The sequence below is a fragment of the Rhamphochromis sp. 'chilingali' genome (genome assembly GCF_963969265.1).
Source record: "Rhamphochromis sp. 'chilingali' genome assembly, chromosome: 8".
In the NCBI taxonomy this organism is placed as follows: domain Eukaryota; kingdom Metazoa; phylum Chordata; class Actinopteri; order Cichliformes; family Cichlidae; genus Rhamphochromis; species Rhamphochromis sp. 'chilingali'.
The window spans coordinates 6,035,521-6,060,315 of record NC_137935.1 but is presented as its reverse complement, the minus strand read 5'-3'; the positions used below and the strand labels follow the sequence as shown (position 1 = coordinate 6,060,315).

The 24,795-nt window shown below is 40.0% G+C and overlaps 2 protein-coding genes across 8 annotated transcripts in view; one reads left to right on the top strand and one right to left on the bottom strand.

Annotated features, from left to right (window-relative positions):
• The window catches only part of caln1 (calneuron 1), a 77,029-nt gene extending 70,837 nt beyond the window's left edge, over positions 1-6,192 (top strand). The window contains exons 6-7 of the mRNA XM_080888971.1: positions 5,160-5,251; positions 6,125-6,192. Coding sequence (XP_080745097.1) covers positions 5,160-5,251; positions 6,125-6,154 — 122 coding nt within the window. The 3' untranslated portion in view covers positions 6,155-6,192. The remainder of the gene's footprint in view (positions 1-5,159; positions 5,252-6,124) is intronic.
• On the bottom strand, positions 712-24,161 carry galnt17 (polypeptide N-acetylgalactosaminyltransferase 17). Of its 7 annotated transcripts, none has more exons than XM_080888966.1 (13): positions 23,810-24,161; positions 23,603-23,701; positions 22,986-23,489; positions 21,730-21,913; positions 16,415-16,581; positions 11,461-11,635; positions 10,379-10,576; positions 9,774-9,891; positions 5,659-5,844; positions 5,352-5,489; positions 4,911-5,006; positions 3,237-3,398; positions 712-2,223 (listed from the first exon to the last, which is right to left on the bottom strand). In XM_080888966.1, exons 3-13 carry the CDS (start codon positions 23,227-23,229, stop codon positions 2,089-2,091), a joined length of 1,803 nt encoding a protein of 600 aa, XP_080745092.1. In that variant the 5' UTR covers positions 23,230-23,489; positions 23,603-23,701; positions 23,810-24,161; the 3' UTR covers positions 712-2,088. The 7 variants fall into 7 exon arrangements, 6 of the variants coding, with proteins under 6 accessions (XP_080745092.1, XP_080745093.1, XP_080745089.1 ...); XM_080888967.1 differs by having other exon boundaries at positions 23,603-23,697; XM_080888963.1 differs by having other exon boundaries at positions 23,603-24,161.
• Between the last annotated feature and the right edge of the window lie 634 nt (positions 24,162-24,795).

Below are 24,795 nucleotides of genomic sequence, written 5' to 3'. Positions count from 1 at the left end.
ATGCAGGCTCTGTCCCTCAGAGCCGCCTCACTCCTCTCTCCCCCTCTCTGCTAGAAACAGGCCCTTGTGCTCCCAGCAGTCTCCTCCTGTTTTATTTACATCTTAAGCATTTAAGCTGATGCTTCATCCAGAGCAGTTTAGCGAGAGTAAGCAGTAGGAGGTCAGTGTCTGATTCAAGGACACTATTTACAGGACATATGGTTGCTTCAGGATTGAACCCATAACTTGTCATTTATAGGACAGTCCCTTTAATGTTCGGCCACCTGGCTACTTCATTTGTGGCTGGGTAATATTGTGTAGAAGCGCTTTTATAAAAAATGTGATGAAAGTACTCTTAAGTCGAGTTGGTGTAAGTTACAGCAGATGCCATGCAGCTGGAAGCTGAGGGTGAAATCTCTTTTGAAGTAGTCTATTTTGGGGGATGATTTTGAGGACTAATCTCACAGCATGGGGAAAATATTTTGACCACAACCATGAAAATGGATGGAGCAGTTAAAAGGAGAGCAGCCCAGCATGGTAGCTCATCTTTGCTGTCTCTACCTTATTTATAGTCCAGAAAAGCAAAATAAAGCATGAGTTTAGCAGCAAAAAATTACAAACAAGCTTGAAAATAAAATTAAACTGAAAAAAATAAGCATACTAATTAAAGTATGACGAATTTAAAGACTGCAGATGTATCCTAAAACACAGTAACAAAGCACAACCCAGGAAACCAGTTGTTTATTGGAAGACAATCTTGGGAGCAAAAATCCAGCTGATCACACTTATGCAATTTAATATATGACATCATATACATCTCAGTACGTTAATAATTTCAGCCTTTAAGGCCTCCTGCGTTTCCACTATTGGTACTTTTGTGCATTCCTGATTCAATCCTCCTCTCTCGTTCATGTTCCAACCCTTTGTCCAAAAAGTGCTTCCTATGTTTGACTAGGTTTTCAGTAGTTATGGCACACAGCAGTTAACCAAATAAATTAACTTAGCGCAAAGAAACTTTGTACCCAACTGCTTACAGTACTTCATGCTACGAGATATATTGCATCTGATGCTACAGAATGCTTGGTGGAAAAATAGCAATAAAAGTCAGATTTAGCCCAAAGTCCTTGTTGGGGTGATTTGAAAAAAAAAGTACACCAAGTAATATTTTTAGCATATTTTTCTTCAAATTATAAATATTTACAAGGATTTGAATTTTCTGAAAAACATAAGAATCACTTTTCAGGCATTTTTGCTAAACTGTGTAAAATTTTCTCCTGTCACGAGTAGCCATTCCTTAATTTCTAAGTACCATAGACCAGCGGTCCCCAACCCCCGAGCCATGCACTGGTCTGTGAGTCGTTTGGTACCGGGCCGCGAGTGTTGAGGTTCAGGTGTGCAATTTATGGTTTACCGGGGTTTTTTTTCTTCGTTTTATCGTTCATATTTATTGTTTTTATCGTTACCTCAATTCCCCTGTGTCTTTTCCCGTGTGTTATGAACACATTTTAGTTATTTAGGGCCGGTCCGTGGCACAAAAAAGGTTGAGGACCGCAGCTATAGACTAAAACCTTCATGATGTTGAAAACTACAAATGTAGTTTGATCAGTGCATATAACTGAAATTTAATTCCAGGTATTTTATTGTTTTTTTTTTTAATATCTCAAAAGACAAAGTACGTCAGTAAGAATGAAATATTGCAGAAAGACTGATGGAAGATGGAAACTTTTTTTCCCCTTCACATAAGAAAGAGCACGCTTTTGGTCGATTAAATGTCTACTAAAACTTAAACACTGTAAAGAAGTGGCACACAGGAATTATGGCAACATCACATTGAAAGTTTGTAAAATTCATATAGAGAAATGGTCCTCATGCTAAACTTTCACCACGTTGAATGTCCATGTTTTTTAAAAAAAACTAACAAAAACAAAAAAACATCAATTGTTTCCAAACCACCTCATCACTCGTCTCCTTAAAGCCATCTATTTTTGAGTCTTATTTCAAAAGCTAAGGAGCCCCCGCATCATTGATTGTCCACTGGCCAAGGTAACGTCAGGTGACAGCTCTTGGAAATAGCCTTTGTAATTGGTCCCAATGAAACTGGCCAGGCGATCACTGCTTCATAGTGTTCTTGATGGTCCACCTCTGCCCCGAGCAGGGCTGCAGGACCAGCAGGTGGCCGAAGTAAACATTAGCCGGCACCACCTCCAGACAGCGTCCAGTAGCCCGATTTATGATCAATTCGTTCTGCAAGGCAGAAGGAGATACAATACTTTGGTTTTAACAGATTTCACAGATGGTCTGTGAACAATGCGTGATGGTGACAGAACAGTATGTAACCAGACCGGGCCTTATGTGAACTGTTGCAACCTCTTTCTTGAACAAATGGCACTAACTTTTTACCTTACATCTATATAAAATAAGTAAGGTCTCCCTATTTCCCTAAGACTTCTACGTCTGCAGGACTCTTCACTGCTTGTCCTGCTGTGTGACAAAGAATCGATGTGGCAGAAGGTCTGCAGCATCACTGTTCAAGCTCTCCTCTTCCCGTGCAAAGACAGCTACAGGCTGTGACTCTTTAGTTTTTAAAGGTTACCCAAACAGAACTAAAAGACCAATGGAAAATTGACTTACAAAAGGTTTTTCACATTAAAAGAAAAAGAGAATCAATGCCAAAGTAAAAGGTATATTGAGTCGCTTGTTACCCTTTAAGCAGTCTGGGTTTAGTTCTCTTAAAAGGAGCCCTTATTTTCTAGCATAAATATAATTTTACAACAGTTATTGTTCATATTAATCATAGCCAAAGTCTCAGTTTATGTGCAAATAATCCCCGTTAACCAGACTGCTTTGATTTCAGTAATAGCAGAGATGATATCCTAATATAGTCATCACAAACAGACAGATCTATCTGTGAAGTCCTACTGGCCCCGGTGTTAAAACCTTCTGTTTGTGAGGGTTTTAACACAAAGAAAGGTGGCTTCAACGGAGGTATTCGGAATATAAAGGCGGTTCTGTCAGATAAAGCATGAACTACGGGGCTGCAGCAATGCTGAGTATGAGAGAAATGAAGATTCATGCAAAGCTACTCTCATATTAGAGTCCAAGAGAAAAAAGAATGGACCCAGACATGAGCTCAATAGGTCCCTTTTAAAATCTGACATATAGATACTTTTCCTCTCAACTCTATGCCAGTAAATTTTAGTTTTTCTTATAAACACTCAGTTATATCATTGAAAAAGAGATTTCTTTACACTTCTGACCTGAGAGAAATGCCATGTCTTCTGTTTCACGTTGGTCACCTTTTCACAGTTGAGGAGCTGAGGAAAGTTGCTGATCTGATCGTCCACCACACAACGAGTGTCCTCACCAGTGCTGCCTAGGGGTCCCAGAAACAGCTGACCTTCTTTAGTGTAGCGTCCTAACTAAGAGAAAAACAGATAGACACATACAGTAAACGGAAAGTTACTGAACTGGCTGAGTGAATACTGTTCTCTTTATTAGCTAACGATGAAATAAGTATGTGATGATGTACAAGTTGAAGGTAAACTAGCAGGAATTTTCCTTGATTATGCAAGCTGTTGGGGTTTTTTTTGCTGCTTTGAACAAGAGGATGGTGTTGTTCCCAATACTGCTGAGAGGCAAAACATGTCTTTGTTCTTCACTGAGTGCTAAACACAAAGATGTTCCTGTACATCACTGCTAATCACAGTGTTGTTTCAGCAGAGTTCTAACCCACATATAGCCCTAACATTTTATATACACCAAATTCTGCAGTTTTCTCAACTTGACAGAAAGAAAAAGCAGAAGTGAGTCAGATTCTTCCCGCTCTGTTTTCTAACCTTTGTGTCTTTCACTTCAGCTTTTTCGTTCAGATTAATAGTAATTTCCACTTTAGCAGTGCAGATAAAACAGTTCCTTTGGTTGCATCTAAAGCTCTGAGGCTTTGAGTGTGCTGACGATAAAGACTGATTGGGAAATTGTTTATATCGCATTCTGTTCCTAACAAAGCATGAATAGTGGTTGCAATGCCTTGCAAAAGATATAAAGATAAAGCTTTCCATCAACCACCCAGTCAGCCCAGTTTGGGTCTTTTTGCAGAGTAACTGCATCCTGTTTGCAGTACATCATACAAAAGTTAGGTGATTTAACAGCGTTTGGACTCAAAATCTTAAAAAATCCCACTTGTGGTCCCTAGATGTCACTGCTTCTTCTTAAGAACAGAGTATTTATTAAAATGTTTTTCTAGTATCTCTGACCACTACAAGTTACATTCATCTTTTCACAGATATTCATATCGCACTTTATTTTATGCACTTATGTGCTTTATCTGTTTTGCATACACACCTACAGCCAGTCACCATTTAACCTAACGTGCATGTCATCGGACTGTGGGAGGAAGCCGGACTACCTGGAGAGAACCCACGCTAAGACACCATGGGGTCGCTTTTATCTCCGTGGAAGTGCAAGTGTGAAAAACTGGTGGTCTAATAAAAACTGAAGACTTTTTGTTCCATGAAAAGGATAACTTTAAAAAATGCAACTGAAGCATGTCTTGTGAAGAAAGTGTGATGCGGCACTCATTTTTCCAGAATTGAATTGAAATTTTAGCTCTTTTAGCATTTTACCACTGAAGCCTTGACTTTCTGCCTAAAGCACCTGTTTACCACTGTGAGCTAAAAAGAGAGGCCCTTAGGGCTGAAGGGATGAAGAGCTGACACTGGCTGACTCAGGGCTTCAACACAAAAAGTGCAAGACACAATTTTATTCTGACAGCAGAACTCGCTCCTTGGAGGATTTCAGCTGAGCCTGTGATTGAGACACAGCTGCAAATCACATCACCGGAGAAGCTCACTGTATGTTTTCATGAGAAAGCAAAGCAACTGGAAAAAGATGGAGTATACTCTTTAGTATGGTGGTGAGGAAGAGTGTTGTACCTGAGGACCCCACCCATGGCATGGGTGCAGGGTGGCTGTGTGGTTCTCCTTCACACCCTGATCCATACACAGGTGGCTTGCTTTAGAATTGCGGACCTTAAATACACAAAAAAAAGAGTCAGACATAATTCATAAAATATGAATATTCCCCAAAATAATTACTGATTAAAAATGTATAAAGGCTAAAAACAAGGATGTGTCAGTGTGGATCAGACAAAGTTCTAAATCTCATTTATTTTCTATTAACAGCTGAGAAGATGTGGATGTACATGCTCTCTGAGTCCCTGCTTTCTTGTTATATTTTGGTCTGTGGAGGAGATACACAAAGTCCTAAGAAACTTGTAAGTCTCATTTATTTAATTTCAGTGGTTTAATTTGTACATCAGATCTTACATCTACAAACTGTTACTTTTTCCTGTGTCTTTGTCCTTCATGGCTCACCTCACCGTAGAACAGCGTATCGTTGTACCTCCTCATCTCTGGGTAAACGTTGTCTAGGTACCAGTGAAAGCTCTTACATTGCAGACTCTTCCTCAGTGCAACCCTCTGTGATATGTCTCCGTAATCAATACCGTGGTTCTGCAAGAGCAAAGGAAGTTATTATGCCTAAAGTCTCTACATAAATTGTGGAACCAAAAGAAAAACTGTTTGGCTCTGAACATGGACATCTGATAGTCACAAACAGACAAGCATGACTGACAGCATCCTCTCTAAGAGAGGTCTTGCTGCAGAAAAATGCCGTTCTCACCTCCATGGGGATGTTCCAGGCCAGGTAGACATTGGACTTGTACTCATCCATCCAGACCTCTGCCACACGCAGGGCATTACGGCGTGTGTGGAAAGCTATGTTACTGTGGTAAGGTTTCTTCATTCGTGCAATATGAGCCACTCTGGAGCAAGGCAGCACCTCCATACTGCCTCCACACAGCCACACCTGTGGGTAGTAGGAGTATGAATTAAAGCTCACAATAATATACTGCTGGCTGCTGGGCAGCAGGAAATATAAATAGGCAGATGCACAGTCGCCGCAATGTCCTGATTTATAAAGTCAATTACAGCTAACAGCTGGAGCATAGAGCACCTGGAAGGACGTGTTTTCTTTGTGCTGGAACTAATGAAAGCTATATCTGTACATTTAGCAGTCCTTCTCGGTTTTTCTTCTTTTCTGTTATATAAAAAATATCTAATTGTTGCTTTTATTCATTTTTTTCTAGCCAACCTTAAGAGGCATCAAGAGGAGCTGAGGTTTTCGGCACTTCAGGACTGGGTTAACTTTTAAGCTCCAACTGTGAGTATACATACATAAATGCATGTTTTTTTACTTATATTGTTTGCTGTGACAACGTATCATCCAGGGCACTCTCCCAGTCAGCGAATACACCATGATGATTCCAGGCATGTCATTAAAGATCAACAAGAAGAGACGGTCAGAAGCCCAAGTCATGCTTGAAATGTGGCCAAAACATCTTCTACAGTTCACCATGCTATTTCCCAGCTTTGATGTAGGACAGCGGGCCAGAACAATAAGACATGAATGCTAGCATAGCCCCAAGAGCTACACAACAACAGCTTGGTCAAATGATTAAAGTTACTATTGCAACCCTTAATAATAATAATAATAATAATAATAATAATAATAATAATAATAATAATAATAATAATAATAATAAATTTTATCTGAAAGCGCCTTTCAGAACACTCAAGGACACTGTACACGGCAGAATAAAAAAAGAAGCATAAAAGCAAGCAGTTTACACAATCATAAAAGCATAAGACAACAAGTGAGTTTTGAGTTGGGACTTAAAGAGAGAGACGGAAGAGATATTTCTTAAATCAGGAGTTAGGGAATTCCAGAGTCGTGGAGCAGAGCAGCTGAAAGCCCTGCTCCCCATGGTGGCAAGACAGGGGGAGGGGACGGAGAGAGAAAGGGAAGAAGAAGATCTAAGACATCGAGATGGGGCAGTGATCTGAACCAGATCAGAGAGATATGGAGGAGAGAGATGATGAATAGCCTTAAATGTGTACAAGAGTATTTCTTCTTCTGCCACCTTTTGTTGCTTCTCATTAACAGAGGTCAAAGAAAGTTTAATGATAAAGTGGAGAACTACTGGACATCATTCATTTTTGGTGCTAAAGGTTTAAGAATTAACTGCAGCAGAAGAGCTTCACCTGCTTGTGAAGTGGTTTAGAAAAGAAACCTCAGAGCATGAAGGTTGAATCAATTATCTCCTCATACAAACCACCCAGCAGCTGAGCTGAAAATGATATCAGAATGGCTAGAACAATGTTATGGTGCATCTAGAGCTACTGAAACAGCTCTTAATGCAAAACTTTAAAAAAGAGCTTTTTGACCTAGCAGATTTGCTATTGAAGAAATAGGAAGCTGAACAAGATAACTTCCTCCCAGGATCCTCTCTGGAAACAGCCAGTGGTACTCATCCCTTTTTCCAAAAGCTTCTACACAACCTCAGGAAAAATGGACATGCCCAAATAAGGGCATCATGTAGCTATAATCTCTAAGTTGGTGGAATCCAAATTTGAAATGACCTAGCTATAATCCTTACTTCATTCACAATGATAGCCATCAAAATCAGCAGGTCAAGACTGAGGTATCCTCTGCAGGTTTGGAGAACAAATGTGCAAAGCCAGCAACTGACCAATTAGGAACTATCCCAGCCACAGAAAAACACAGCCCTTAAACAAACACAGAGGCTTCAGAGGAAAACCCCTTGAAGAACAGATGAGAACAGGACATGGTGCTGTGAATTCATTCATGCAGGACTGTGAGTGAGATCAAACCACTGGACCCTGAATTGACCTCTCACTGTTAGGTAGAATTGTTGTGCACATCCACACGCTTCAAAAGGAGATTAACTGCTCTCATAATGAATAATTTACCCAGAAAGTGGATCTCGGCAGGGTACTCACAGAAGAACTGAGCATCAAAATGGAAAAGAAAGAAGATTTAAGACACGTTAGGCATGGTTGTTGTTGACAGAAGGACTGGTCTAAGTATTTTGGAAACTCCTGATCTACTAGGATATTTCTGTACAACCATCTCTAGGGTTATCCCAAGGGATGGTCCAAAAAAGAGGAAATATCCAATGAGAGACAGTTCTCTGGGTGAAAATATCTTGTTGATACCAGACCCGACCAGAGACTGCTTTGAGCTGAGAAGAAGGCAACAGTAAAACAGATAACTCCTTCTTAAAAACCACTTTTGCATTACTTTGAACCGTGAACCTTGAAGAATTTGGGCTAGAGCAGCAGAGGACCATATCAGGTGCTACTCTTGTGAGCTAACAGGAAAGTAGTTTCTTGAATATGACAATGAGTCCAATGGTTTCAAATGGCCTCCACAGTCAGGGGATCTCAATCAGATAGATCACCGTTGGTATATGGCGCAATGGGAGATTCCCATCGTGAATGCACAGCTGACAAATCTGCATCAACTGCATGAGGCCATCGTGCCAAGATCAATCTTTGAGGAATGTTTCCAGTACTTTGTTGAATCTATGCCATGAAGAATTAAAACAGCTCTGAAGGCAAAAGAGTGTCCAACCTAATACTGACAAGGTGTATCTAATAAAGTATCTGCTGAGTGTGTCCAACCCACGAGCCTTCTGCTGTGAACATAATGAAGACATGGATATCCAAGCTATCTGAACCCACGTCAAAGTGATGTGAGCGTAACAGAAACTTCAAACTGACAGGTCACCAAACAATTGCACAGATGCAACCTATTTCACTCCTGACAAACATTCCTACTGGATAAAAAGTAGGTCCGTCAGTCTTTCTTCACACTGGGAACAATATGAAACATGTTCCATCCACAGATAAGCAGCACTACAAACAGAAAATGGGCACATAGGTTTTAAAGATAACCTATGTGTTTCTGTTACCCAAGGATACAGCTGCTAACCAACAGAGGGTATGCCAAAAAAAAACATTTTACTGCTCTCTGCCACACTCTAAGATAAATAAGCAGTACTATGATTTCATGTAAAAGATGTTGGACAACAACCATGCAAAATTGCCCCATAGAGGTGCTGATATCTACCGCTTAACATTCATTATCCCAAGAATCCTGTTAAAACCCAAACAGTCATTGATTCAAGTGCTTGTTATGAAAGAGTTTCTCTGAATGAGGGCCTTCTCCCTGGACACATCCAAACAATCCTCTTGTAAGGGTTGTAGTGAAATGTAGAAATGTTGTTGTCGCAGGGCGAGTGTGTCCCACTGCTTTGTAGTAAAAGAGGAACAGAAAGAAATGTGGTTCTTGAGATGTGACATTGTGGGCTAGATTCATGTCTTTGCTAATACTTCATCTCCAGCAGTTGTAATATATTTATAGGTGCGTTGAAGCTGAATTTTAGCTGTTTTATTGCATCTGTACACGTTTACTTATCTAGACTTAATTTTGGGGGGAATCTTGATATTTTTGATGACAAGATATAAGAACTTTCCATTTCAGATTCAAGTTATGACCAAGTCAACTCAAAGACAAGTTTTTGTCTTTCTAAAAATATTTGATTGTTTAGCTTGCTGGATAAAAGCCAACACACTCGGGTTGTGAAAATGTTTGACGTTATTTTTTCAGGAAAAATCTAATAACCTTGCAGAAAAACAAAAGACTCTCCAATCTCTCAAAATGTACAGAAACAAACTCCAACCTTCCTGCTCTACGTGACCTATTTATCTCCATTGCCCTGCTGTGAGCTGCTCACACAGGACTGGTCCTCCAGGACTCTTAATGGGGCCTCATTTATCAGTGGTGCCACGCTACGGTGCCCACTGCTCCACTTAAAACCTACAGGGGTAAAGAGGGAGCAGGAACAAGAGGAAACTGGGTGACACACAAACCCTGATGCCTAGTTCGATGTTCTCCCCTCCGTAGACGTCCATGCCTGAGTCGAGTAGACCGAGTTCTCCAAAGTAGTCCCGATTGGCCACAAAGGAGCATCCAATCATGGCAGGCGTCCTGCAGCCAGGAAAACACACTATCATGTGACACTGAGCGTTTGCAAACACCAGAATGTGTTTTTTTGTGGCTTTATCTGATGTTTATTTTGGAGTACTTTTCTACAACCCAAATCTCCACTATGCAAAGTTTCACACTTTATATTTCAGCCTATCTAAACATTTTTGTGCATACTCATGCGATTTATTCTTATTTTTAATTAAAGAATGGAAGGAAATCCAATTTAACACAAATATATGGGTGATAATCAGATAATTAAAATCCTATTTTCACTCTCCACTCTCTAATTTAGGCTGTAATTTTTTTATTGCTTTAATGAAGTCTGGTTTCCCATCAGGAGCTTTTTTTCTTGTTTTCCCCTAATCTTCCCCAAAACTAAAAAAAGAACTTGGTGGCAGTTTTATTGAAAATCTTAAAGAAGTGGAAAAAAATACATCTCAGAAGTGTGAGATCTGTGTTCACGTTTAAATGGGAGAAGCTGGCGTACCTTATTGGTGCAGACATGTCTCCCTCCTCCCACCACTCTTTGGGTGGATTAATGTACATGCACCACAGTTCCCAGTTGTAGCCATGGCCAGAGTTCTCATAGCGCTCCACCTCGAAGGTATCGTGCTTGATGTTGTCGATTGACGGCAAGATAATCCTCTTGTGGTTTTCTTTTATTCTAGCTAGAACTGGTTCTGCCCTGAAAAAAGTGCAAACACACACACACTCACACATTTAGTTGACTTTACTTTGTGCAGAAACAAATTTTATAACATCTTTTAAGAGCACCACTTTTTTCATCCACTTCAGTCAAATAGAAAGTTCCTTGTGTCGTCCCAGTTTTATCACTAATTCTGTTTGATTCAGCCGAGTTGAGCTCTGCAGGGGGCAGTGAGAGAACTGCACGGTATACCTTAAGTTATGCACTGAGCTCGAAAATGAGATCCACAAAAAGACATCAACAGGATGTGGCAGTTGTCTTAGCGGGGTTAATAAGATCCCTCATTGCATGCTAATTTCTTGACAGTATTTAGCCTTTGATTCAGTTCACCACCAAGCGCTCAGCTTTTTTGAATCAGTACAAAACCTTCATTTTTTATGGTTACTAAAAATTTACTTTTACGACAAGTTCTCCAAGAGGGGTCCTGTTTTGGTGTGTGTTTTATGTGTGCTTGTGATGTTTTTTTTAAATAAAATCCGTTCAACCTGATCCCACAGCCTCAAGTGTCTCATTTTAAAACTTCTCAGGCGTGAAATAGCTTGGCTCTTCCTTTTATGCAGCTTCAGCTATCCTTTGTCTTTTCTTTCCATGGTTTCTTTGCACTTTGTAGCACTCTTTTAACACTGATACCCAAAGCTCTATTATTGTCATTGTTGTTATCATGAATAAGTTATTCCAATGTTCATACATTTGGCAAAGATATGTTTTTTTCCAGATTTAATTTTGAGTACATGTCATTTTTGTTTTTGAATGCTTTGTTTCACTTTAATTTACACTAAAATAAGCCTTTTTCCAAATACCAAAAATTCACTCCTGACTGTTAATAACACTGTGCTTCCCGCTAGATGATAGGACCCACTCACCATGATGGGGTGAACTCCACATGGGCATCAAAAAATCCTGTCACCTCAGCAGTGGCTACCTTCCAACCCTCGATCCTGGCCCTGATCAATCCCTCTCTCTTTTGGTTCCTTACAATCTTCACCAGGCCGGGATAGCGTTTGTTCACATACTCCTCCAGTGGACCTTTCAGTTGCTCTACAGTTCAGAAAATGAAGATAACACATCAAACAAAACAAGTCAGAAATGCTTATAAAGACTGATCTTTAGTTGATCTTTGAATCTGCAGTTTAGCTTATAATCTGCACATGTATCCTTGAACAGTCTGCCAGCTGGAGTTTTCCAGTATTTGATCTGATGTCAGGACTAATAAAGCCTGAAAAGAATATATCACCATTGCAGCTAAGTTGGCGAGTTTAAGAAGAATCTCTACATGCTAAAGAAAGTGCTTGTATTTTTTTCTTAGCTTCTCTAACATCAGATCCATTGCAGCCCTCTTTACTGAAGAAAGGAGGAAAAAAGAAAAATGCTGTTCCAGAGTCCCCTCTGGCAGCAACAATCAAAGCCTGACACATTATGCCTAGCTTGCATAATTATTTTCATGCAATCATAATAATTGGAATTCATGTCGATAAATATGAAAGGACAGCAGAGTGAGCTTAAGCAACCATTCCCAGTATGACAACTCTTTTGTCTCACTTCTCTCACTGGCAGCCTGCACTCCTTTATAAACCTCACATCAAGCCTTAGTATTGGTTGTGTGAAACAACATGATAAGAACACAAAGGGCAACCCACTAAGCACTAAGCAGTGTTTTTTTATTTTATTTTAGGCTGTCCAGAGACAAAGAACTAAAAAATATTTAATATACCTATGAAAATATACCTACTGTATATATATAATCAAAGCATTTCTTTAGCAAAGTGCACATACTAGCCCTTTTTAAGTTCGTTGACATAAGTGCACTCAAACAGGCCCAATGAGATTGAGGGTTATACCCCAATTATTTGTGTTAGGTTTGTAAGCTTTTCCAAATGAATACACAAAATCAGCAAAACCACCATAAAGAAAGCTTATTTAAATAAAGCTGATATTGGGAGAACAAAGCCCAAGGGGTGGAAAATGAGTAAAAAACCTGTGAAGCAGAGAATAACATGAGGGACTGTTGCAGAGCGCATGAGTGAAACAAGCTCACAGATGAGCTGACAAAGATTGGCAGAAATCACTTTAGAGCAGCCGGGTAATAAGGAACAGGTGAACATAGAGTGGAGCAGATAATTACGAGCAAAAACCCAAACAAATACTTTCAGACAATCCTAAAGCTCTTATGTAGTTGCATAGAGCCATGTGTGAACATTTTGTCTTTACATTTTGCTTCCAAGGAACCGAACTGTCTTTTAATTCTGTAATTTATTTCACGTTCTTCAGGCTTTCTGAAGGTTCTTCAAATTTTTCTTTGGACATCATTTTATTATAATTTTCAGTGCAGTCCTTTATTTGTTTGTTCCTATGAATCATTCACACATAATAAAAGCACCTAACTCAAGGGACAAATTCGTTACTGGCACATTACCAGCAGCTTGTCACAAATACACAATTTGTTTCCTGCACAAAAAATGACAACGATAACACACCAGCAAGGTGATTAGCAAAGAGCTATTAGCCAAAAACTTGACATATGTCAAGAAACTAAACAAGTAGAGGACAAAAGAACTGGCAGCTTAAATAAAAACATCTACAGCAGACGAACAGAATTTGAAAGTTGTGTCCTTAAGAAATAACAAAAAACTGACACACAACCTGAGAGATGCATCTGGCATCTTATGTTTGCAAGTTTCAGTAAACTGCTACATCTATTTCCCATTTTCCTAGCAAAATACAAAGACATGACGGCTTATTAGCTCATCCTATCCTAAATAACCACTAATGTATGCCAACTATTGTCAGCTTTTGCTACACTATCAAAAGCTGAAAACAAACATAAAAAACATACAAATTCATCACCACAGCAACACAGTTTATAAATAAAGAAATAAAGAAGCACACATACAAATAGAGAGATGACATAAAAGTTCTCACTCAGCTCCCTGCGGTGCTGTTTTAAGCTCCAACTCACTCTAAACAACACCAACGGGGGTCTACGGCTTCCTGAGCATCAACGACCGCGCCACCTTTGATCTCTCAATCAACTCATCAGCCTTTTCCCTCCGGACCAAAACACTCACAGCCCTTCTTCCTCTGTATCACACACACACACACACACACACACACACACACACACACACACACACACACACAGAGCAACATTCCTTCAGAGAAAAACACATTTCTCGTGCTCTGTCTTCCATTTCTTTCTCTCTGTTCTCGTACTTCTTTTTTTTCACACATACTCTTCATCACAAACTCATTTCACATGCGTGTTTTTTTTCACATACAAACATATATGGCAAGAGCATGGCGGTGGGTGTCTTTCAGGCAGTAAGAGGGGTAAGCACTATTTGTTCGCTCGCCTCGCCCTGTGCGCCACTGCAATGTCTTCCTCTTTGTGATGGATAGCTGGCTGTCAGCCAACCAGCAGTGTCAAGTGAGAGAACGCCTCAGCTGTCTCAGTCCTTTCACTCTCCCACTGTGTAGCTCCGTGTTTCTTATACTAAGTCCCATTGTTTTATAAGAATGATTAAAATACATCTGTAAGCTGCACTGTCACACATGCTTCTTGATAATGTATAACTTGCTGCATTACCAGATGCCAAAAAGAAATTAACACTCAGACAGCACATTCATGGCTAAGACTAGTTTTTGCGATCCACATCAACACATCCACTTCCATTAAATAAAGCGATCCACATCCACAGCAAAATTTCTTCCTATTCTTTCTTTATCCGCGATGCACCACTCCACCGGGTTTTATAAAATCTCAGCAGGTAGTTATTGTGTATTCTTGCTACAGACAAACAGCACTGACAACAATCATCTGCCAAGGTGATTCTTGGAGTATAAATTACACCAAAAAATACACAAAGAAGTCCAAAAATGTGATAAACATGAATCACGAATGAAACTAGTTCAGAACCAAAGACCCATGTCCAATTTTCTATTTCCTGCTTGGGCAACATTTTGTAAAAACTTCAGCACACAGCACTTTTAGAAAATGATGTACCCTTTGTATAAGAATGAAATCATGTATTTGCGACACTAAAAGCCAATTGGCTTGGGGAGTGAAACTGAAAAGGTAGGGAAGTCAGAAAGTGTTGGGTGTGAGACTAAGGCGTTGTTGGCTTTGATCTTTTCATGGATTTGTTGACAGTACATGAATTAGACATTGGCAGCCTTATCCCCTAAAGCCTCGACTATCTCATCTCTTTCTTCCTGTTTCCTTGTTATTTTTCTTTGCTTTCTGTTGCTTTCCGTTCTGTTAGATTGCTTCTTCTCCCTCTTCTAGATATTCATTGCCTGCGCTCTCTCCCCTCCTCTCTGTCCGACCTCATTTATCTTAGAGCCTCCCTGTCTCTCATCCTTTCCCTTTCTTGATGCCACTTTCTCTAATAGCCTGGTTTGCTCTCTGAGCCTCTCCTTCTCATCTCCCTTTTTCTCTGTTCTTCATTGCCCCTCCTTTCACTTTGCCTGTTTTCAAACCCTTCAGCTCTCTTCATTCTTTGACCTTTTCTGTCTTCTACGTCATCCCCTCTTCTCTTATTTTTCTCCACCAACACCTCTTTATCTCTGCTGTGCCTCCCCTCTCCTTTTCACTTTTCCCGATTTATCTCCTCGCCCTCCTCTCATCCCTTGCCGTCTCTTCATCTTCTCACCCTGCCCGGTAAATATGACAGAGACATCTCTCCTGTGACATCCAATTGTGTGTTCTGCCTCTATCTGCCTGTCTGCCTCCACAAACACTTGACACCATCAGTCACCTCAGAAAATGCCTCTTTTCAAAAGCAATGACCACAGCTTTTGTCAAGGAGACACTCGTCCCCATGACATGCAAACACAGCCCCATCAGAAGTCTGATGCCTTTCATCCTTTAGAAACAATGTTTCAATATATCTGCATGTTTAAGTGTAACAGACATGAAAAAAGTATGAACACATGCTTTGTGTTACATTTATAGTGTGTTTGTGTCTCATTGTGATCTGCCCCAAATGATCAGTTAATGTACATGTCTGCATAGTTATGGTTGTTCCCACCCTCAATCCTAGCCCAGGTTCAACAGTAGCCATGTCTACTAAAACATAATTACTGGGAACAAAAATGTGCTTTGGTGTGTTGCTATATTTAGTTTATTAAAGTCCTTTTATGTCTTGCTTTCAGCTCCTTTATCACAGTGAAGCTGGGTCAGATTAGGACACAAATTTGTCATGCCAAAGTCAAAGAGGGTAGCTCTATAGGAGACTGTGTATGCAATAATCTTCAAACAATACTGGTTTTAGAGGGCTGTAATGCTTTGCCCTAGTTTCCAATGATTGTTTTGACATTTGTAAAACAAGTCTTTTGCCTGGTTGTAACTTCAATCTACAAAACTCGCTTACACAAACTCAGAAGCATTTAAAAAAGTAAAAATAAAGAAAATACTACACATATATCTAAAAACTGGAATCCTTGATGCTGACAGATTGAAATCATTTCTTTGTAACATTGACAAGAATATTTGTTTTCATATGCCGATGCCTGTATGAGAAAAAGTATTCAAATATTCTCTTTTTCACTCACTAGTTTCAGTTTTATAATATAAAACTTAATTATATAATTATATTCACGTTACATGATACTTATTGTATAAGATAATTATTTCTGGGATGCTGAATGACAATTTGATGTGTATTTTGTTGCTTTCAGTAGAAATCCTGCTGATGACTCAGTGGATTTTAGATGGAAATTCTGTGTTTCACTCACTATAAACCATCTTCTAATCAGAGGGCGAAAAAGCCACTCTTCTTATTTGGTATTAGCTGAAGAAAATATTTAATCTATACTGACCGTCATCGCTGTTGTCGTCCACCAGGATGACCTCCTTGAGCAAGTGCGCCGGTGTGTGATTGACAGCTGAGTGGACTGAGCGCAGGATCACCGACAGAGCCTCGTTGACGAAGATGAAGATGAGGGAGATTTGGGGAAGGTCTCTTGAGTAGCTGACCTTTCTACATCTGTAGAAAGACACGACACAACACCTGTAAACTACTTGCATTAAGTAATACGAGGTGCCAGTGGAGCACTAGAGTGATGGTTTGGGAAAATTAGTCTACAAAGTTATACAATTAAAAAGACAATCATGATTTTGTATTGATGAGCCCATTTACCATGATTTCTAACATTTCTGATCAATTGAATGTTATATTAAATAACAAGGAATATGCCTTTCTTTTTAAAAAATGAGGACATTTCTCAGTGAACCTTAATTTTTGAGTGCTCGCATATTTAATTTTGAATTTGTAAAAAAGACCAAACTACCTCCATAGAGCTGCTGACGTCTTGTTCAATGGGGCTGAAAGGCAGAGCAAGTGCCGCTTCCTGTTCAACTATAATCGCAAGGATTTTTTTTCCACATTGGCCTTTTAACTGCATGTGCTGCTTCAGATAGAAACCCTATTTTTAAGTTGTTTTGTTTAAACAACTCTAATGAAGCGGAAAGCGGCAGGGTGAGGCTTTGGCTCTAAGTTTAGCACATGTGGGAAAGGAAGGGGCTTCTTTTATTGTCTCCTTTTCACATCTTTTTTTCTTTTATCGATTATCTTATTTCCTCTGTGAAATAATAGCTAATTAGAAGTTATTCTATAACAAATCCAGTGTTTTCAATTCACGAGGTTGGAGAACACTTTTTTAGGGTTTTTGGCAGGAAACCATTAGAAAACAGAAGGCAACATTAACAAGATTAACCACGAAGAACTGGGACATTTGTCACCTTTTTTCTCCTTCTGATACAATATTGCAAAAGTCTTGAGGCATCCTCATTTCTTTATATTCTGCTGGGAAAATGGGAAATAGGCAGAGCAATTCACTGAAACGTGCAAACATAAATGGAAATACAGTACATAAGGCAAAAATGTACTTGAAAGTCAATATTTGGTATGGCCACCTTTACTATCGAACATAGCCTGAACTCTCTCTTTCCTGAACACACTGCTTTAATAAATGTTGAGGTCTGGGCTCTGGGGAGGCCAATCCATGACTGATCTAGGTATACGTTTACTGCATTCACCGTGTGTTTGGGATCATTGTCGTAATTAATAAAAATATGCCTTTTCCAACTAGATGCTTTTCAGCTGGGACTGCATGATTGATGAAAATCTTAATATGTGGTTCATATTTCCATCAGCTTTCTCAAGATTCCCAACACCACTGGCAGAGCCTTCATCGTGTTTTACAGACGGATGTAAACACCCTCTGTTGGAGTCATATCAACAATTATTTGAACCAAAAATGTCAAATATGAATTCATAATGCTGTAAGACCTGTTGCCACTGATATAGTCCAGTTCTCGTGTAATTTACCATACCTCAGCCTTTTCTCCCTGTTTCTCTTCACTAAAAATGGCTTCCTGACAGCCTTCCACTGAGACCATTTCTGATGAGGCTTCAGCAAACAGCAGATGGATCCATTAAAGGGCCAGTGCATCTCTCAGGTACTTCAGGTCTTTGCTTTTCTTTATCTTTTTCTACATCTTAAGGACATGATTTTCAGATACAGTTCATCTGCTGTACAGAGTTATTTAGTCCTGCTACTTTTCCAGTTTCCTCAATTTTTTTAAGGACTCACAGCACGCCAGATTTTTGGGAACCACCTAGTTGGTTCAAAATGTTATTTTTACCTATCAGATTTTGTTATCTTTTAGATTCTTAAAGATTCAACTAAACGAAAAGAAAATCTGGCTCCTTGAAAGCAAAATGTTTTTAAAAATTAGGCACATCTGAATATTTTTTGCACTGTGCCGTATATGTGACAGAGAGGATTCCAGAAGATCCCTTAGGTTCACATGAATAAGGCTTAAAAAAAAAACTACAAACATGATCACAGTCTAGTGGAAATATAAAATGTCCAAAAACATATTTTAAACCCCTATATTACAATCATGGAGGGGATATACTGCATGTACATACACTGCAGGTAGGAGATACTACAGCAATTTTGTTAATACAAATTGAGAACAGGAGGAGGCAGTGACGGTGCAATCAGCGTAACCAGTTCCAGCAGTGTGTAGGAGATAGAAGGGAACAGCATGAATGATTGCAAAAGTGGGAGTGTGAACTTGTCACTTTACAAGTACAGCTTCATTGATTAATTGATTAATTACTGTTTAACTCCTCTCTGGAGGGGAGAGGGAGGGGAAACAGGAGGACAAAGGAGGGGGGAACAACTAAGCTGTAGTGCCTCTTCACCTCACTGTACAATACTTTGTGCAATACTTTTTGTAAATAGTCAACAGTGCAATAGACTCAATACTTGAAATGTGCAATTCACTTGTATTTTTATTTTTTATTCCTATTTATTCTATTTATCCCCTTTGTATATTTTATTTATATTTGTCTCTGTATTTATATATGTGTGTGTGTGTGTGTGTGTGTATATATATATATATATATATATATATATATATATATATATATATATATATATATATATAACAATTCTGTAACTGTAACTTCGGTCGTTGCTGTGCTTTTTGGAAGTCAAATTTCCCAGAGGAACCCACCCGAGGGATTAATAAAGTTCTATCTTATCTTATCTTATCTTAATCTGAGTATGACTGTGATTATGGCTGTAGGAGTCAGCTCATCAGCTGATGGCCATCCTAATGGCACTTATCAGACTTAACATCACTACAAACTAATGCTGTCACATCTATGATCGGTATTGATGTGCAGTACGAGTCCACTTTTATTTCTACACATGTACCACATTGCTGAAAAGAGAAGCAAGTTTAATAACCCTAGAAAAGCTGAGCAGGTTGACAGAAGATCATTTAAAATGCTGTTTTTATTTTTTCCTATTTCTGTTTCTCTTGCTCCTCTCATACTTCTCCACAATCTCCTTCAGTCAAACAGAGTAGACTCCTCTGACCCCAGCTTACATGCTGTCTATGTCTGAAAATGCCGCACCCCAACGTGCTTCACTGGCCACATTGATCGAAGCAACATAAAAGACCTTCTAGAAGAAAAATGAGGGCACTGGAATTTCATCTAGACCAAGGATCCAGTCTTTCTTGTCATCAGTGATTTTCAAAAAAAGGGTCTGTGACTTGCTTCACTATCAGCTAGCTGGAAGCTACAAACCCTTAACTAAGAATTACTGAAGACATAATACACACGGCTGTTTGTATATGACGATAAGACATGAAGACCATACACATAGAAACGTGCAGTCATTACATAAATAAAACCATGTGCAAACGTGAGGTAAGCATTTTGTACCCAGGCACTGACTTACACATGCACACACAGCACACTGTGAATGTGTGCGTGAACGCCTGCTGACCGATGTCAAACCAAGACTTATAGTGCAACTTCATCAGATATGAGCATAAGAGGCTGGGGGAGAGTAATAAAGACTAAAAGGGGGGGACGTGAAATATATGGAAAAATGAGCCAAAGGATTCATGTATGCTGTGAAAAGCAGCTGGTACAATAAGAGAGCCACCAAAGCACATACTCGACCCAAACCTCTGCACCTCTGTGCATATACTGTTACTACCTAATACTATAGGGTTGGGATTTTCCTATGATAAACTAAAAATGCAAAACTATAGCATATCGAGCACAGATGAGGCTGCCTGGGAGAGCTGCGTTACACCACTGTGCCCCCTTATAATGGCTGTGCTCTACACATGCATGGATATGATTAGACATGACTAGTCTGCTGATTGCCACACAGATGTGAATTACTCAGTTACTGTGAAGCATGAATGAAACAGCTGATACCAATCAGCTAATGCAAGGCCAACCTCAGTGCTCTATGCAAAAGTGTGGGCACTCCTGGGAAAATCACACGTTTATCAATTCACTTATTCAACAAAGAGCAGTTTGACACAGCATATCTCTGATGCACACCTTTCCATGATGAACAAATTGGATCCTTGGATTCAAACAAATATCTAGACTCAGATTTGTTTGGGTTATTGCCTTAAAAACATCAAGATAAAGTCTCTCATTTTTATTATTGATATTTGATAGTTTTTGTTTGTTTGTTTTTAAAACATAAAAAAAAAATTACATTTTGAGCTACCTCACAATGGTAAAGAATCCAGAACCAGGCCGACTCTAGAAGTCAATCCTTTCTACGTTAAGCCAGCCCCTTAAATTAAATTTTAATGCACATTCATGCTTCACTTTTTGAGCTATACTGCTATCAAACAAACAAACAAAACCAATGAGCAATCATTTATTCAGTTGTTAAATATACGTCACTTTTTATTTTAGGATCTTAGAAATAGGACTGGAGCATGTGCAAACATTTGGGCTGGGCTATAAAATAGTGAGAAGTCATTAAGTCGTAAGGCTGGAGGCAGGTCAAAAATTCTCATCTGAAGTTCGCAGCTGATGGCATTTCCAGAGTTGATCAAATCTATGAGTCGTCGAACCTTGTGGTGACACTCAACAGCTCTGGGCTCCTCTTAACAGATGACTAAGGATCAGAAAATGAACCTATCTAATGCCTACAAAGCAGGGTGGTGCTATAAAAATATCAAAGTGCTTCCAGCTTGCAATTTCACCAGATGAAATAACATAATGAAAAGGGAGTTGAGGGGCACAGTGGAAGTTAAGACAAGATCTGCGAGAGTAGAGAAACTCTGGTGAAACTGAATATTTTCTGGGGAGAAATGAAAAACAAATCTTACATATGGTCGCAAAAAAGTCAACATCTTCAGTATGCAAGCACAACATTTGGATAATGCAGGCAATAAGTTTTAAGACTCATTAGCTGAGTATTACTGACGTGTGTGTGGGGGCTATATTTAGAAAATAAATAACACTGCATTAACATTAAAAGGTGTGTTATCTGAGACTGAATTTATTCATACATCCACACGTACATCAGTTTTTACTGGAGCAAAATAAAAATTAGGACTGTTTTCAGGGAGTTCTACATTATCCAAAGCAACTGAGACACTGATTATGGAAAAATTATGCTGCTCATGTATTTTCTTTTTAATGCTGAAACGACCCCAAGTGAAACGTCAACCGTGTCCACTGTGTTAGGCTCGAGGAGGCTATCTCAGAAGCAAAGAAAAAAATGTAAAATTTGGATGACTCAACCATCTGAAGCGCAATTTAAAGTTTCCTCACTTGACTTGTACTCACTTGCTAGGCCGATGGTCTGGTATTGTGCGATCCAGAGAAATTCTGTCACTGAGGTAGGCATTATAGCCGTACTTCTCCCTAAGGTATTTAGCGTCACTCTCCTCAGCCGGTGACAGCGTGGCGGGGAGGCCGCCTTTACCCCGACCCCCAAAGCCCTCAATCAGGCCCAGAGATTTGGACAGACCTAAGCAAGGCAAACAAGAGAAGATTACATGTCAGGATCCTTTAGTGTGCCTGAGTCACTCTCCTCTCAGTAATGCATTATACTGCCCACAGCTGATAGCCTGCCTTACCATCACAGCTCCAAACTCACATGAATATACAGTATTTTGTCAGTGGCTGTCAAAACAGGTGAACTTCTGGGCCGAGTTCATTAGAACCAGAGTTGGCACAGAGTCACAGAGAATATCTTCAATCTATGGACACAATTTACAAATAGGATGTGTGAAATATTCCCAATCCAAACCCTCCTATCCATTCTGAGGTCAGTAAGCCTTCATTTAATGATGGGGAAGAAAATTAAACTCTAAACATAGGCTAAACTACACAAGTGAAGGATTTAAAGCTTTCGCTCTGTCTGTAGGGGGGACAGAGAACAAACACATACCACACCATCCTTCACAGTGTTTGAACCTCTGTGTTGGCAAACATCCGGCATCCTGAAGACACCAGAACCCTGAAAGCTCCTTCTCGGAAGTTAACATTAAACTCTAACCTCCCGGAGTGCAATAAAGACATTGTCTTTTCAGAGATTAATTAAAGTACAATTCTGGATAACCTTACTACTGTTGCAGGGAAAATCAATTCACTGGATCCTATTGTAAACAGCCCCATGTATCCATTTAAACCCAAACCCGACACACTTGTATTTAAAATTAAACGTTTTATTGGAAACTTAATTACCATTGGTGATCTCTGCTGCTCTACGCTGGAGTATTAAATATGCTTGGTAGTTGCTGACTCTTTCTTCAGTGGTTCAGTAGATGTAGACTTTCTAACAGAGAGCACACTCTCATCATGCATGACCCATAATTACTGAAATAATGTGAGAGGAGTGCCAGATCCAGCAGCTGACTGTTAGACAATATTAGGGACAATGCAGGGAGGCTTATTCATTAGTTTCTAACATGTCATGTCAGGGCTCCAGAGGGAGTAAAAAAAAAGTCAGACAACACTGACTTTTAACTTTTTCAGATTCCTTGAGGGGAAATCAAGTTGACACGTTCTTTCACTTTAAATGTTAACGTGCTCTTTACCGTTTAGCTGCCTGTACACCACGTCCTCCAGAGAGCTGAGCCTTTTCAGCAGCACCTCATGGCTGACGCTGGGCCCCTGTGCCGTCCCGTTGCCCCGGGCTCTCTTCCCATCACCCGCGGCCTCTGGACCGGTGGTCTGGATGCTGCGTGCGTTGTTGCACTTGGCCCAGAAAGTAATGAACCCGGCAACCGCGAGCACGTTCAGCACCAGTAAGACCCTCCATCTTCTGAACACAAAAGCCATTAAAAAGTCACCAGTGTCCGGGCTTCCAGTGCGTAAGAGGTCAGGAGGAGGGACAGTCTCAGGAGAAACCTGAGGCGCGTTATAGTTACAATGCGCCAACTATGCATGCGCCCTTCACCCTGACTTCAGAGAAGTGTGACAGAAAGCAATGCTCTCAACCGCGGTGTGTGTAGCTGTCTCAGTCCGCAGCCGCAGCAGTATACACTCGCCCCGTAACGTGTCGAGATTCAGGTCTTCTTTGCCTTGCGTTGCGTGGAAAGCTGCAGGGATAATTCACATCAACAGACCTTACGAGAGCTGCAGAAACTCACAGTTTTTTTTTTCTCCACTTCTGAGCAAGTGCACGGATTCTCGACATAAGCTGCGCTCTTACCATTTGACACGGGTTATTCTAGGTTGCATCCCCCTTCTGATGAAATTCGGGGCGCCTGGCCATCGGCTTTCATCCGTGTCACCGCCACTTCGAGCCTTGCTTTACAATCATGTAAGACAAAGATACGAGCATATGTTGGGCTTGAGGAACAGATACTCCTAAATAATTTAACAGAGAGGAGAATATCAAGTGTGTCTTTTTTTTTACCCTCTCCTTTGCGTCTAACACAAGTCGGCAGTGATGCGACTGAAGCGGGCAGCGCGCAAAAAAATTCTCTCGCGGATGCTCAATGAAAACCTTCTTAATGTTCACTCCAAATTTCTGCTCCTTGTCTTGTTCGCACGTCGTCTTTTACTCCCGACACTCGTTAATCACAGTGAAACGTAACTGAGGAGACTGTGCGGATAATGAGCGGAGGGCAGCGATTCCGGGGATGCAGCATCCTCTCCCCGGTGAAGGTAGTCCGGAAACGCAGCAGCGGCAACAGAAGCAAAGAAAAACGACGCTTTCTTGTTATTCTCTAAGCGCTTCTTGTTTGTTGTGCTCTGTTATTTCCTCTAATTCTCCCTACAGTGTGTACAGCCCTCATCAGGAACGCAGGAATCAATCCGGCACCGTTTCACTTACAGCAGGTCAGGGTGGTGGTGGGTGGGGTGTCTGCTTACTGGCACCCAATTAGCTGCAATTATCCAACATTAAATACTGGATTTTACAGCAGGTCACAAAACGTGGCACAGTTTTAATTGATAATTTCACCACAGGAGTCTGAACAGTTTTTTCTTTTTCTTTTACACATCTGTTTCACACATGTCGTTAAAATCACAAAGCCCGAATAGACAGTAACCCAGTTCTGCTTCTATACTAAATTCTCTCACGTGGCGTTCCTGTTATTTTCTCTAGTTCTCGGTTTAAAATAAGATCTTCCACTACTGAGCAGGTGAAATGAGAAACCAGCAATAAAATTATAGTAGCCTGTGTTATTATGATTTTTTATTGTAACAAAACTGCAAAAAAATGTCTTCTAATTTTACGCATAAAGTCAGTAAATTTAAATATAAAAAATGAAAGCTGATTAAATTTTATCGACACATTTTGGATGGTGTTTTGCAGGCGCTGCCTAATTACATCCTAAGGAACTTGGAAAGAAAACCGACTGGACTTCTTTAAGTTTCTTGAAGACGTTTCACCCTCTC

Bases quoted from the DNA above. Each gene is read 5' to 3' on its own strand.
- galnt17 (XM_080888963.1), bottom strand. From the start codon at position 23,229: ATGGCTTTTGTGTTCAGAAGATGGAGGGTCTTACTGGTGCTGAACGTG. The intron at 16,582-21,729 runs GTGAGTACAAGT...GTCTTTCTACAG, and splicing joins CCAGACCATCGGCCTAGCAA to ATGTAGAAAGGTCAGCTACT. The intron at 5,490-5,658 runs GTGAGAACGGCA...TTGCTCTTGCAG, and splicing joins CCTGGAACATCCCCATGGAG to AACCACGGTATTGATTACGG.